The following is a 14,606-nucleotide window of genomic DNA, read 5'->3' on the forward strand; positions in this document are numbered from 1 at the left end:
TATCATAAAAGGCTAAACGTTGATTATTTACCTTTCATATGGTTGTCATGTAATACTCTCTAGTAAAAATTAGCATTGCAGCATTGGATCAGGTAATATTTACTTCATAATCGTGTTGGGGGCTCTAACTTATGACTATGCAAAGAGCTTTGTGCTTTTTACAAGAAAGGGGTTAGGGAAGTATTGATAGCTATTGTTTTTCTACCATGGCAAATTATAACAGATTTACATTTCAAATTCTTATCTCATATAAAACCATACAAAAAAGCTAAAACTGTGAAATACTGAGAGAGGTATTTTACATAATGGTTAAAAAGTTTTTAAAGCTAGCATGTATCAAGACATTATGTGTCACGCACTGTTCTAAACCTTATGCATGCATTAAAGCTAAAGTAGGCATAGGCTGGGTGCAGTGGCTCACGCCTGTAATTCCAGCACTTTGGGAGGCCGAGGCAGGAGGATTGCTTGAGCGCAGGAGGTCAAGGCCAGCTTGGCAAACAAAGTGAGACCCCGCCTCTCCAAAAAATTAAAAAAAAATTAGCTGGGTGCTGTGGCAGGGACCTGTAGTCCCAGCTATTTGGGAGGTTGAGACAGGAGGATCACTTGAGCACTGGAGGTTGAAGCTGCAGTGAGCTACAATGATGGCACTGTACTCCAGCCTGGGTGACAGAGGAAGACTCTGTCTCAAAAATAAATAAATAAATACATAGGTTTAAGTGATTCTTGTGCCTTAGCCTCCCAAATAGTTGGGATTACAGGCACATGTCACCATGCCCAGCTAGTTTTTTTTGCACTTTTAGTAGAGACGGGGGTCTCATCATGTTGGCCAGGCTGGTCTTGAACTCCTGGCCTCAAAGGATCCACCCACCTTAGCCTCCCAAAGTGCTGGGATTATAGGCATGAACCACCACACCCGGCCTACAAATATGTTTAAAACATAGAACGTGCTCTAACAAAGGTAATCATCTTTTCATATGTTTAAGCACCATGTATATTTGTATATCTTTTTTCTCTTAATTCATGTCCTTTGTTCTTTGGGGTCTTTTTTTTTTTTTTTTAATTGATTTGAGTGATCTTTATTCTAAAATACTTGGAAAAAATACAAGAAAGCATGACAAGGGGTCCTGATTAAATTCTCCCCTGCCTTCACAAGCACATTGCCAGGTTTTGTTGATTGTTACTCAAAAATGTCTTATGTCTTGAACACATCAACTTATTTCATCTCTGCCACCACCATGCTAGTTCCTTTCAGCTTTCCCAATAAACAATGTTATTTTCCATCCTCAGGTCTTTGCACACATGTCCCCTCAGCCCAGAACGCTCTGCCCCAACTCTCTGTGTGGTTGGTTTGTGTCCTTCAGGCTCCAGCTTGAAATGCATGGCCTTGGAGAGCCCTTCCCTGCCTATCCGTTCTCAAGAAAGGTTTATATTCTTTCTTATATTCTTTCTTCCAGAAGTCTCTTCCTATCATTCATAGCACTTATCACCATTTATAATAATATACAATGTGCTAAATCCTTTGCACTCGGTTAATGAATATTTGGAAAGTGATTAGAATAGCATCAGGTGCATTGTGCTATGTAAATGTTGCTTTAAACAGCAACTCACATACTCTTCACAACAACCCTATGTGGTAGTGCTATTAATACCCCCATTTTACAGATGAACGAACTAAGGAATAGAGAAGTAACTTCTGTAAGATAGCACAACTAATGAGTAGCAGAGCCTAACTACAAACTCACTCTGGCACCAAAGTCCACACACCTAACTGTTCTCTACATTTCCTTTTGATTCCAGGACCTAGTGTGGTACTGTATGCCCAACAGGTACACTCAATAAATATTTGTTTAATAAATGAAGGAACAGTTCTAATGAGAAAATAAAAGTTACCTGTAATCCTACCACAGGTTTTGAGATTCATCCTATAGATATTTCTTCTAATATAAAAATAAACTTAATCCAAATCATAACTTTTCGAAATCATTTTGAGGAGCATAGATTAGGTATCATGTGCAATATATTTAACCTTGTATTCATTATTTAAAAAAATATATAATTACAAGTCAGTGTTCTTCCTTTAGGCAGGGGGAGGAGGGCAGAGGAGAGAAGCATAAGTCTTTGGTTAAGGGAGGAAGGGTTTTCATAAAATATTCTGGCTCTTCTTATCTCCAGGCAGAGGTTGCAAAACTTAAGTTTGAAAGTTTAGGGAAGGGCAGAGAAGTTTCAGGGACAAGATGAAAAACAAATTATACTTATTCGAGGCTGGGTATGGTGGCTCATGCCTGTAATCACATCACTTTGGGAGGCCGAGGAGGAGGATCGCTTGAACCCAGTAGTTTAAGATGAGCCTGGGCAACATAGCATGACCCTGTCTCTACCAAAAAAAAAAAAAAAAATTTAGCCAGGTGTAGTGGTATGTGCCTGTGGTCCCCGCTACTCAGGAGGCTGAGACGGGAGGATTGCTTGAGCCCAGGAGGTAGAGACTGCAGTGAGCCATAATCATGCCACTGCACTCCAGCCTGGGTGACACAACAAGACTCTATCTTTAAAAAATAAATAAATAAATAAAATTTAAAAATTATACTTCTTTGGCTGGGCATGGTGGCTCACGCCTGTAATGCCAGCACTTTGGGAGGCCAAGGCAGGCAGGTTATGAGGTCAAGAGATCAAGACCATCCTGGCCAACATGGCGAAACCCTGTCTCTACTAAAAATACAAAAATTAGCTGGGCTTGGTGGCGCGTGCCTGTAGTTCCAGCTACTTGGGAGGCTGAGGCAGGAGAATCACTTGAACCCGGGAGGCGGAGGTTGCAGTGAGCCCAGGTTGCGCCACTGTATTCCAGCCTGGCGACAGAGTGAGACTCCGTCTCAAAAAAAGAAAAAGAAAAAGAAATTATACTTCTTTAAATCAGTGTGTTTTGAAGTTTATCACTGGAATTATTTTCAGCAAATCAATTGGTAAGAGTTTTCTAAATGTTTCCAAAGCACAGCAAAGGTCCGTGGTTTATAGCACAAACTAGGCTACGTCAATGGCAAAATTGGATAAAAAGACAGTGCTAACCTCATCAAAGCCCGAGGAAAACCAGTAAAGTTTTCTGGTAAAACACGGGCAGGAAGTTTCTCCAAATATTGCTTTACTCATACTTTTAAAAGGCTTTTCTCCCTTCCCCCCACCTTCTAAAATCGTTTCGGGATAACAAATTTGTAACAGCTGGTCATCAAACTCATGCTCACTCCCAAAAGGATGACGTCACTGAAACTGACTATAAATAATACATCCATCTGGCTCTTGTAGGAGTATTGGATTGACTTGTTGCCCATCACAGTGTCTCCCTTCTGCCACCCACAATGACAGGGTGAAGCCAGACGGCCTCACTGAATGGTATATGGTTACAGCTGAGGCACTGCATTGTGGGTACCCCACATTTCTGAGATAAAGTTAGCTGATAGAATTACCAGAGCGTAATCAAATGCAGTCATTACAGAAGGAGCCTATATCACCTTACCTTTGAAAATATTTTAATCTAGAAACACCATACACTGGATACAAAATTCATGAATCCCTGACCCCTGGGCGTGGCTTTGGACATATTATTCTGAGCCATCTCCTATTTTCTTTCATATGTAAATATAATTCTTGAGCTAGGAATAGAAGGAGAGAAAGAGAAAATTGAAACAGCCAGACCAAGTGTTTTTGAATGCTCTTAAAAGACAAAAAAAAAAAAGACAAAAGTTTGTATCACATCAGAAGTTCCCTATGTGGTCTTCAAAGCTGATTTCTTGCAGTTAAAAGAACCCAGAAGAAGCAGGCACGCCATGATTTTGAAGCTCCATTTTTGTTCTATTATTCAACTGTAGTCAACTTCCAACTGTTGAAAAAAAGACGATTTAGAGTTAAAGGATTGCTTGTCTGTGTCGCAAGGCCATTCAACTTGTTCACCCTGTGATATCCAGAGCCTCCAAGTTGTTGGTGAGTTTCTATTGCAATTGCCATATTACCATGGTTTTGCCTCTTTCTGTTGACTGTAGCATTGTGTTGTTTGAAGACAGAGCAGCATATTGCTTTGTGCAGCACAAATTATTGATGGATAATGTACTTAAAGCTTTTAGCTGTACACTATTCACATTCTAAATGACAGATACAAAAAGGAATAATCAGAATTCAGGTTGTTGAATCATTGCCTCCAACAGCCAACTCTTACCATGACAAAGTCAGTAGGGCTGCTCTTAGAAGTGTAGGACTTGTGAGTGTTATGTGGCTGTGCTAACTGGTACTTTAGTGGAGGGGCAGAGCAGGGTGAGTAGAAACAATGCCTGCTTTCTCCTCCATGTCTGGGTCCTACACATCGTCCCCAGTTTGCCTGGTTTGTAGAGGTTTAAACACAGAACAGAGGGTGTTGGGAATGAGATAAAGAGATTGTCACAGGAACATGGCCCCACGGTTTTCCTTTGGTGATTAAAACAATCCTGTCAATATGGAAAACTGTGTTATCACAAAATGGGCTTAGTAAATAGAAGAATTGTCACCTACCAGCCAGAAACAACAATTTGCAGACCACCTTTGGCCTCTTGCCAGTAAGGAGTTTGGTTTTCCCATCTGTAGAAATTCTTAATTGAGTCCATCAGATTCCCAGTCATCCTAGCCATGGTTACCTTCTTCTCTAAGTTGGCAGGTTAGTGAGCTTAGGCTAGCACTTCAGCATCAAATTTAGACTTCATGATAAAGTAAATCACACAGGGAATAGCTGTCAGCATGGTGACTACCTTGTTGTTCATTCCTACTCAGGGACTGGCCTGAAGTGTTTTCACAGCCTGGGTCACTATGATGTCCTGGCCCTGTTTGCTCAAAGTGTTCATCTCAGAGTGACTTGTGAGGTATTGCTGAGCACATAATGGCCAGGATAGCTGCATAAGCAGGCGTGGCCCCAAATGTAGTCACCTGACTTCAGAAAATCAAATTGGATTCTACAGAAAGGTTCTGTTGGATTCTGACCGGAACCTCTTTGGGTGTGCCTTTGGATTTCAAGTGTTGACATGGGAAGATGCTCCAGTTCCTCAAGCTATCTGAAACAAGCTCATTACAATGCTAAGGGTATGGACTGTCCTTTTCCAGAAAAATCCTCTTGATATTTTGCATGCACACACACAAATAATAACAACAACAGAAGCTGTTTTCCTGTATGTAACGAGAGTGTTCCTCAGGCTTCTGGTTTATCTTGATGGTATCTCACTCTTTCTTTTCCTTTCTCTCTCTCTCTCTGTGCGTGTGTGTGTGTGTGTGAGAGACAGAGAGAGAGAGAGAGAGACAGACAGACAGACAGACAGACAGACAGAGACAGAGAGACAGGGTCTTGCTCTGTCACCCAGGCTGGAGTGCAGTGGTGTGATCTCTGCTCACTGCAGCCTTGACCTCCTGGGCTCAATTGATCCTCCATCTCAGCCTCCCAAGTTGCTGGGACTACAGGCACGTACCACCACTCCTGGCTAATTTTTAATTTTTTTTTTTTTTTGTAGAGACAGGGTCTTGCTTTGTTGCCCAAGCTGTTCTCAAACTCCTGTCCTCAAGCAATCCTTCTGTTTTGGCCTCCCAAAGTGCTGAGACTACAGGCATGAGCCACTGGACCTGGCCTTTTTTTTCTTTTTCTTAAGAGCCAGAGCAAAATTCAAATTGTATCAGTTTTAATGGAATTATACTTTAAAAGTGGGAATTTGGCCAACAAAGTGTCTTTCCTTTCTATACAAGAAGGCTATGGAGTTTGGCAATGAGCTCCTGAAAATGTAAAGAAAGCATGAGGATAACTTTGGGGCTGTTGCTTGGGTCATTAAAAGTATTGCAAAACTAGAATTTGTTTTCTTCCTCCATTCTCTCTGTAGGCATTTAAACATACTCTCAGGCTGGGCACAGTGGCTCGTGCCTGTAATCCCAGCACTTTGGGAGGCTGAGGCAGGTGGATTACTTGAGCCCAAGAGTTCAAGACCATCCTGAACAACATGGTGAAACTCCATCTCTACAAAAAAAATTTAAAAATTAATCAGGTGTGGTGGTGTGTGCCTGTAGTCCCAGCTACTCAGGAGGCTAAGGGAGGAAGATCAATTGAGCCTGGGAGGTTGAGGCTACAGTGAGCGATGGTGGTGTCACTGCACTCCAGCCTGGGTGATAGAGTGAGACCTTGTCTCAAAAAAAGAAAAAGATACTCCCTTTGTTTTTTTTTTTGTTCTAAAAAATTAGACAAAATTTTGTTTAAAATTGCTTAGTGATTTATTATTATTATTATTTTAATATTTTTGAGACAGAGTCTTGCTGTCACGCAGGCTGGAGTGCAGTGGCATGATCTCGGCTCACTGCAACCTCTGCCTGCCGGGTTCAAGTGATTCTCCTGCCTCAGCCTCCTGAGTAGCTGGGACTATAGGGGTGCACCACCATGCCTGACTAATTTTTGTATTTTTAGTAGAAACGAGTTTCGCCACATTGACCAGGCTGGTCTCGAACTACTGAGCTCAAGTGATCCACCTGCCTCGGCCTCCCAAAGTGCTGAGATTACAGGCGTGAGCCACCTCACCCGGCCTGATTTTTTTTTTACCTTCAAATATATTTATTTACAGGTTGAGTTTTAAAATTGTCTTAACGTTCTTGTAGAGACTATGTCTTTTTTTTTGAGATGGAGTCTCACTCTGTCACCAGGCTGGAGTACAGTGGTGTGATCTTGGTTCACTGCAACCTCCACCTCCTGGGTTCAAGTGATTCTCCTGCCTCAGCCTGAGTATCTGGGACTACAGGGTGCACCACCACGCCCAGCTAATTTTTTGTATTTTTAGTAGAGACAGGGTTTCACCATGTTGGCCAGGATGGTCTCGATCTCTTGACCTTGTGATCCACCTGCCTCGGCCATCCAAAGTGCTGGGATTACAGGCATGAGCCACCTTTCTTGGCCGAGATTATGTTTTACATATGCAATTCCTTCCTTTATCCTTTAAATATCCCCACAGATAAGGAGTGCCTCACCCCTGGACCTGGGCATTCTTCAGTATTCCAATACTGAGACTGGTTTTGTGTTTTCATTTTTCAACAACAATGTATGGAATTCTCACTCTGTGCCAAGCCCTATGCCGAGTACTTTACGTGCCTTATCTCAGGTATTGCTGGTCCTATTTCTCAGAAAAGGCAACCAACCGAGACTCACAAGAGTTAAATAACTTGCCAGATGACACACAGCTAGAAAGTAGAGAAGCCAGAGAATTCACATCCATGCCTCTCTGCTTCTGCTTTCCCACTGTGCCTTTCACTTTCTTGGGAAGCCTTTTCCCTTGTTCTTCAACTTGGGTTAGAGTAGCCTGTAATTCTTTTCACGAAGATGTGCCTCACTTTATACTAAATATTACCCTCTTTAAATGATTTTAAATAATCCTGCAGTGATATTCTCCTTTCTCTCCACCTGTCTAAACAGAGCATCTGTTTAATTTGGATTCTCTAACATTGGCATGTGTCTATAAATTAAGATTTTTGTACAATGTCTCGCAGATGTTTCTACCACATTTAGTTTGTACTCCTTTTTTTCTTGGACGACTTAGTTCAAAAAACATTTATTTTGGTCAAACATATGATTTTAGCTTTTGAGGTTACCTAATAAATCACCAGTTTATAGACTCCTAAAAATTTGGCTGGAGAGAGAACCTCAGAGATCTGCTCACCCAACCTAATCATTGTATGGGCAAGGGAGGCTGCCAGCGGCTGTGGCCACCCCAGGCTGGTGCCCCAGGGGAGAGGGAACCTCAGTTACTCCACCTAAAACTTGAGATAATTTTACTATTTCTGAGGAATCATCCCAAAAGTTCACAAATCAGGAAGAGATATCTGAATGGGTGCTTTGAATTTTGTTTAAAGAAGAGAAAATAGAACTCATGCCAAATGGCAGCTGGTTTTACTCCAGCCATTTTCAGGAATATCCCCAAAGACTCTGGTACCACCAGACTGCCGCGTGGGCTGTGGTGGCTGGCAGTGGTTCAGGGAAGGCAGCCTCTCTGACTAGGTTCCTGCCTGAGTCCAAATTAGAAAAGGGACATTTGGCTGCAGACTGGCCTCCAGGTGTCTGAAAGCCTATTTGTCCCTTGGTCACATTTCTTTTTTTTTTCTTTTTTTTGAGACAGAGTCTCTCTCTGTCACCCAGGCTGGAGTGCAGTGGCTTGATCTTGGCTCACTGCAACCTCTGCCTCTCAGATTCAAGCAATTCTCCTGCCTCAGCCTCCCGAGTAGCTGGGACTACAGGTGTGCGCCACTACACCCAACTAACTTTTTGTATTTTTAGTACAGACAGAGTTTCACCATGGTGGCCAAGCTGGTCTTGAACTCCTGACCTCAGGTGATCCGCTTGCCTCGGCCTCCCAAAGTGCTGGGATTACAGGTGTGAGGCACCACGCCTGACCCTTTGGTCATATTTCTGTAAGTCCTTCTCTGCCCTTCTCAGACATGCAAGGGAAAGTCAGAAGGGGACCAGAAGGTCTGGAGGGACAGGTGAAAAAGCACCAGAATGGAGAAGATGGGTGTTACATGTGAGCTAGGCCGGCTTCCAGCGCCATACGGCTTAGAAGACTGTCAGTGACATGTGGACAAGGCGTGGCTCTGGTAGTTAAAAAAAAAAAAATCAATCCTTTACTTGCATCCCAAGTTCCTACTTTGGGAGAATAAACTCCAAATAGTATCTCCTAACTGAGGTTGATAAATATTTGGCCATTAACTGTAGACTCATGTCTCTCTCAAAATTTAATAGATGAAAAATGTAACACTCTCCTTTTTTTTTTTTTTTCCCCATTCCTTGCTTTGATACTACTGATTGTGTTAAGATAGTGTGGATTGAGGATGGGTCAGCTTGTGGCTGAGCTTTCTGCCTTCCTGTTTGTAACTGAGTTTTTCTAATTAAAAAACATCCACTTTGTTCTGGCATAGTTGTATACATTATTCCAATATATTTAACAATGAGGCTGTTCTCATTTCACACAGAATAGCGCACAGTGAAGACAGTCAGTGAGAACCAGAGCTATTGTTACAATTGACAGCAGCCAGCTCAGGCGGCAGAGGACGAGAGAGATCGGGCTGCACACACATGGATGAGGCTGACTTTTCAGAAGACACGACTTATAAGCAGGAGGATTTGCCTTATGATGGGGACCTCTCTCCGATTAAGATATGCAATGATTACAGTTTTACCTCAAAAAATGATGCCTTTGAAGTCTCAAGTCAAATTATTTTCATAGCAGATGACCCTCAAGAGAAGGCTATGCATAATGAGACTTGTGGAAATACAGCTATGACCATGCCCCTGGGTAAAACTACTGAAAATGCTGCCAACAAAAAAGATGAGAAAGAGAAACAATGCACTGCAGCTCTTCATATTCCAGCAAATGAAGGAGATGCTTCTAAGTCAAGCATTTCTGATATTTTACTTCATCATCTTTCCAAAGAGCCATTCTTACGAGGTCAAGGCATTGATTGTGAAACCCTCCCAGAGATCTCAAATGCCGACAGTTTTGAAGAGGAAGCTATTATTAAAAGTATTATTTCATGTTGTAATAAGAATTCTTGGCCAAAAGAACAAACCCTAGAACTCACTGACCAACTTAACCCCAAAAAGGATGGTGAAAACAGCAATACACCTGGTTCTCCCACCATGACAGAAGAAAATACCTCTGATTTAGAAGAGACAGTGGCTGCTGGAGATAGCAGCCATCAAGAAAATGTAAATATTCTAACTAAAACCAAGGGTCCAGGTGATAAACAAAACAGTTATCAAGGGCAAGCACCCCAGAAACAGCATACTGAAAAAGCAAGTTCGGGCAACAGGTTCAAATATGGCCAAGGTCAAGTTCATTACCAGCTCCCTGATTTCTCTAAGATTGCTCCCGAAGTGAAAAATCCTAAAAACAACATAATTAATAAACCACTTGCAATAGCTAAACAAGCCAGCTTTTCTAAGTTGAGAGAGAAACCCGCTGTTGTGCAAGATATTTTAGAAACCATGCCTGAGTCAAACTGTGTTGAAAAACAACATCAAGAGCAGAAAGGGGAAATCACTGAACCTTCACAACAAATCCAGGTAAATGAAATGGTCTCCTGTAAATACATTAATTGGGATCACTGCTCATCTCTTTCAGTGTGGGTTTTTGGAGGGTGAATAGAGCTTGGTTCTGGTTCCAAGGTTTCATTCAGCACCCTGGGTCACCGTGGGTGAGTGACGTGGCCACTCAGACTCTCAGGGTCCTCATGAGAAGCATCAGGGGCCATGCTGACAAACACATATAAGAGAATAAAATCCAAATTCCGCAAGCCAGAATTTGGCTCTCCTCACTTAAACTTAGCTGCCCTCCTTCAGGAGTCATCTGCAGTTGCCTGGCTGGTCCAGAACCTCTTCCCAGGCCCTGAGCTCTCTGACTTCCTGCATTGCATGGCACATCCCATCTTGACTTACCAAAGACCTGCTTGTTTTCATGGCCTCCTTCAATTCTCCCTTGGGCCACATAACTTTTCAGGTCTCCCAAGTCACAATCTTTTCCACACTTGTTTGTTTAGTCCTTCCATCAGAGTGTGTATCTCAGCCTGCTTTGGATCATAATAGCAGAAGCATCTGCTTCCTTCACTAGATTCTAAGGCTCTGGAGGGCAGCAACCTTATCTTTGCCTTTCCATTGCCTAACTTCCCCCAGAGGCCGGGCCTCGTGTCTTATGTACATTATGCCCTTAGTTCTTAATGCTAAGTTGAATGGAATTAAGATCGTTAGTAATGGATTTCAAGCTTGTTATCTTGGTAATCATTTGGTACAAAACTTTGTTAATGCTTAATTTATGCTATTTCCCCCTTTCCCTTACCCCATCTTCTCACACTCCCCCATCAACTTCCCAACATGCTGAGGCTCAGGATCTCATTGACTATTGAGGCCCAATAGTAAGGTAAATCCATATTAACAATCAAAATAAACATTTTAGTTCTCTGGCACTTTTCCTACAGTGCATGATCTGTCTTTTGAGCCTTATATGAAAATGTCCTGGACTGAACTACACTGCCTGTTTCCATTTCCATTCTCTCTCTCTTTTTTTCTATAACCTAACCTTGGAAGTAATTTTTCTCTTTTCTTTTTTAAATTTCCATTTCCATTTTCATGCTTCAGCTCCCCTCTCTTTCAACTGAATGCTTTGGGGAGTTTGAGCATCCAAACCTGAGCCAACAGCCCACCTGGCCATGACTGGGATGCTCTCTAAGTCTGACAGAAACCTGCACCCCCGTGATATTGGGAAGTGTCGGGGTTCCTTGTTCTGCTTGCAGGAGAACATCCTCGTTGTGTCCAGTTCTCAGTGCCCTGTGGTTAGCAGGAGCAGATGGATATCAGTCTCATCTCCCTCTGGTATGCGGGTTCAAGGTCAGGTATCTGATTTTTTCCGGTCCTGTCAATTCAGATTGGAGAATTGGACCCTGCAGGTTTCATATCCATCATACAGTTGGGATATCTAGAAAGACCATAGTCTATTTTGACCAACTGTCTGGCACTAGCATATTTCTGAGCTTTATCTGTTGGGAACAAAGGGAAGACCCCCCAAGGTGAATCACTCTGGAATTTAAACTGTTCAATTAGCCTGTGGTGGGCAGAAAGCCATCACTGTCTTGACACACAGTTTGGAACTTAATACATCCTCTGTTATTCTCTAGAGTGTGGCTACCATGTGTTTTGTGTTAGTGAGAGCACCAGCAACAGAGCTGGTGACAAGACTAGCAATGGTCCCTACCCTTACGAAGCTTATGGTCTAGTTTTAGGAGAAACAGTTCAGCATTTCACATACTAGTATCAAACACAATGGTGATAACAAATAACATGTATTGTTAAATGCTTACCACCTGCCTGATACTATGGTAGATATTTAACATTTCATCCTCATAACAACCGCCTGAGGTAGGTTCACTTAATATCCCCATTTTCCTGCCAAGGAATTGCAGGCGTATAAGTGATGAGACAACTACTTGGGATGCCCAGCAAGTAAGTGTCAGAGTGGAATTCAACCTTGGCATCATGGTCCCAGCTCTTCACTACAAACCTGGGCTGCCTCTACGATGACAGAACATGTTGGGTCATTCTGAATAGTGGTGTCATTGATCAATATCGACAGTAATGTTTTCTTACTCTTTAATTGTGCAGATGGAGCCCACAGTACATATCCACCAAGAACTTCTCACAGGTACTAATGTTTTAAAACTTCTTTGAGAGAGACAGATATATATATATATATATATATATATATATCTGTGTATATATATACACACATATATACATATATATGCAAACACATATGTATACATATATACACACATATGTATACATATATACACACATATGTATACATATATACACACACATATGTATACATATGTATATATGTATTTTGTGTGTTTTGTTTTTGTCTTTTTGAGACAGGGTCTCACTCTGTCGCCCAGGCTGGAGTACAGCGGCACAATCTTGGCTCACTGCAGCCTCGACCTCTTGGGCTCAAATGATCCTCCCACCTCATCCTCCCGAGTAGCTGGGATTACAGGTGCATGCCACCACACCGAGATAATTTTATTTTTTTTGGTAGAGTTGGGGTCTCACTTTGTTGCCGAGGGTGGTCTTGAACTCCTGGCTTCAAGTGATCCTCCTGCCTTGGCCTCCCAAAGTGCTGGGATTACAGGTGTGAGCCACTGTGCCTGGCTTAGATATATATTTTGAAAAAAAAATTTTTTTTAAATAGTAAGTTGTGGTGACTGCAACAACTTTCTGTTTTCAGTACTTAATAAAACTGTGATAAGCTGAGATGAATGGTAGCCCAAATGTATTCTTTCTTGTATAGGCATAGAATCTGAGGCAAGTCTCTCTAAGTTGTCACCAACCTCTCAGAAAGGAACTTCCTCAAGCTCTTCTTACATATTTCAGAAGATATCCCAAGGGAAACAGATGTGTCAGAAGTTAAAAGAACAGACTGATCAACTGAAGACTAAAGTAATACTTTTAAAGCTTGTTATAAACAGTATCAGTAACCAAATTCATATATGAGACACCATGCCATTAATGAGAGACTGTAATTTTTTCACTGCAGGTACAAGAATTTTCCAAAAGAATAAAACAGGAGTCTCCTTATCATTTGCAAGACAAGAAGCTGGTAATGAATTTTATCCTGTTTTTAAAATCTTGATTAGAGAATTTGGCTTGGATAAAGACAAATAACTTTATAGTGCCATGTTTTCTCTACAGTGGCAGGAGTGGAAATGTTTTGCTAAAGATTAAACCATCTTTGTTTATGGGGGCTAAAAGAGCTTAGCATTCTGTTTCTCTATTTAGCCCTCTTTCCTTCTCAGGGGATCTATTACTTATGGCTGTTACTCCTTGCCAGTTACTCATAATTAATCTGACACCATGGGAGTTTCAAGAGGAGAACCTGTAATCAGTTATAAAGGGTGGGCCTGTCCACAGTTGATGGGTACTGGTGGATTCAGGTTATAAAAATTGCCATTGCCTGGAAATTAAATATGACTTTGAATACTCATAAAATCAACCTTGAAGCAATGTTTTTCAGATCAAAATCTTTTACTTTCACATCCTTGCTAGTTGCTGCATTGAATCAAACCATTAATTTACGTCATCACCACAGCAGTCTTGTTGTCAGTGCCAGGATCATGGGAAGTGGGGTGGAGCAATGGGGTGAAAGGTAAGGCCAGGAGAACCAGAAATACGCTGACGTTGAAGATGTAGTTGAGGCCATCCGCTCATCAACAAGGGATAAGTTCAGAAGTTCTGATGTAGGCACAAGCAAGGTTTAGGGAGGGCTGTGCTTCAGAAACCCAGCAGCATGGACAAAAACCAGGGGATCCAAATGCTAAAAGACAAAGTTGATTATTTTCTCATTCATCATGTTAATTAACTCATTCATTCAACAAACATTTATCAGGCATTTTGTATGTCCCAGACCCTGTACCTGGCACTAGGAATTCAAGATGAATAAACAATTCCTTTTTCAAGTGGCTTATAGTCTCTTAGGAACAGTGGACTGGTAAACAGGCAGCTAAAATGCAGCTGGAGAAATGTTACAGAGAATGCTAATGGCAGCCTGGAAGAGCCTCACCTTTGCCAGTGAGGGGACATTTGGAAGGCTTCCTGGAAGTCACTTCTGAGCTGGGTGTTGCAGGAGGAATAGGGATGAGCTTAGCAGAAGGAGATCAAGGAGTATTCTAGAAAAAGGAAACAGCAGGTGCAGTGGCACAGGGGTGAGGAAGTGCTGCCAGCGTGAGGAGCTGTGGGCCCTGTGATTTACCATACGGCACTGGGGAGCATGTGATGACACAGGCGTGGGGGAGGAGATGGAACAGGTGGACAGGGGTACATCATGAAGGCCTGTAAGCCATGCCTGAGGCTGAGTAATTGGGCAACGTTGAAGCTTTTGTTTTGTTTGTTTGTTTGTTTTTGAGACAGGGTCTCATTCTGTCACCCATGCTACAGTGCAGTGGCATGATCTCAGTTCACTGCAACCTCCACTCCCCAAGTTCAAGTGATTCTCCTGCCTCAGGCTCCCAAGTAGCTGGGGTTACAGGTGTGCGCC

At 42.2% G+C, this 14,606-nt stretch overlaps 1 protein-coding gene across 1 annotated transcript in view; it reads left to right on the top strand.

The window, feature by feature from the left end:
* Positions 1-8,973: 8,973 nt before the first annotated feature.
* AKNAD1 (AKNA domain containing 1) overlaps positions 8,974-14,606 on the top strand; it is a 36,611-nt gene continuing 30,978 nt past the window's right edge. Inside the window, exons 1-4 of the mRNA XM_001086220.5 lie at positions 8,974-10,087; positions 12,176-12,215; positions 12,864-13,012; positions 13,110-13,172. Of these exons, the coding sequence (XP_001086220.3) occupies positions 9,098-10,087; positions 12,176-12,215; positions 12,864-13,012; positions 13,110-13,172 (1,242 nt within the window). The 5' untranslated portion in view covers positions 8,974-9,097. The remainder of the gene's footprint in view (positions 10,088-12,175; positions 12,216-12,863; positions 13,013-13,109; positions 13,173-14,606) is intronic.

Source organism: Macaca mulatta, chromosome 1 (assembly GCF_049350105.2).
Source record: "Macaca mulatta isolate MMU2019108-1 chromosome 1, T2T-MMU8v2.0, whole genome shotgun sequence".
NCBI lineage: Eukaryota > Metazoa > Chordata > Mammalia > Primates > Cercopithecidae > Macaca > Macaca mulatta.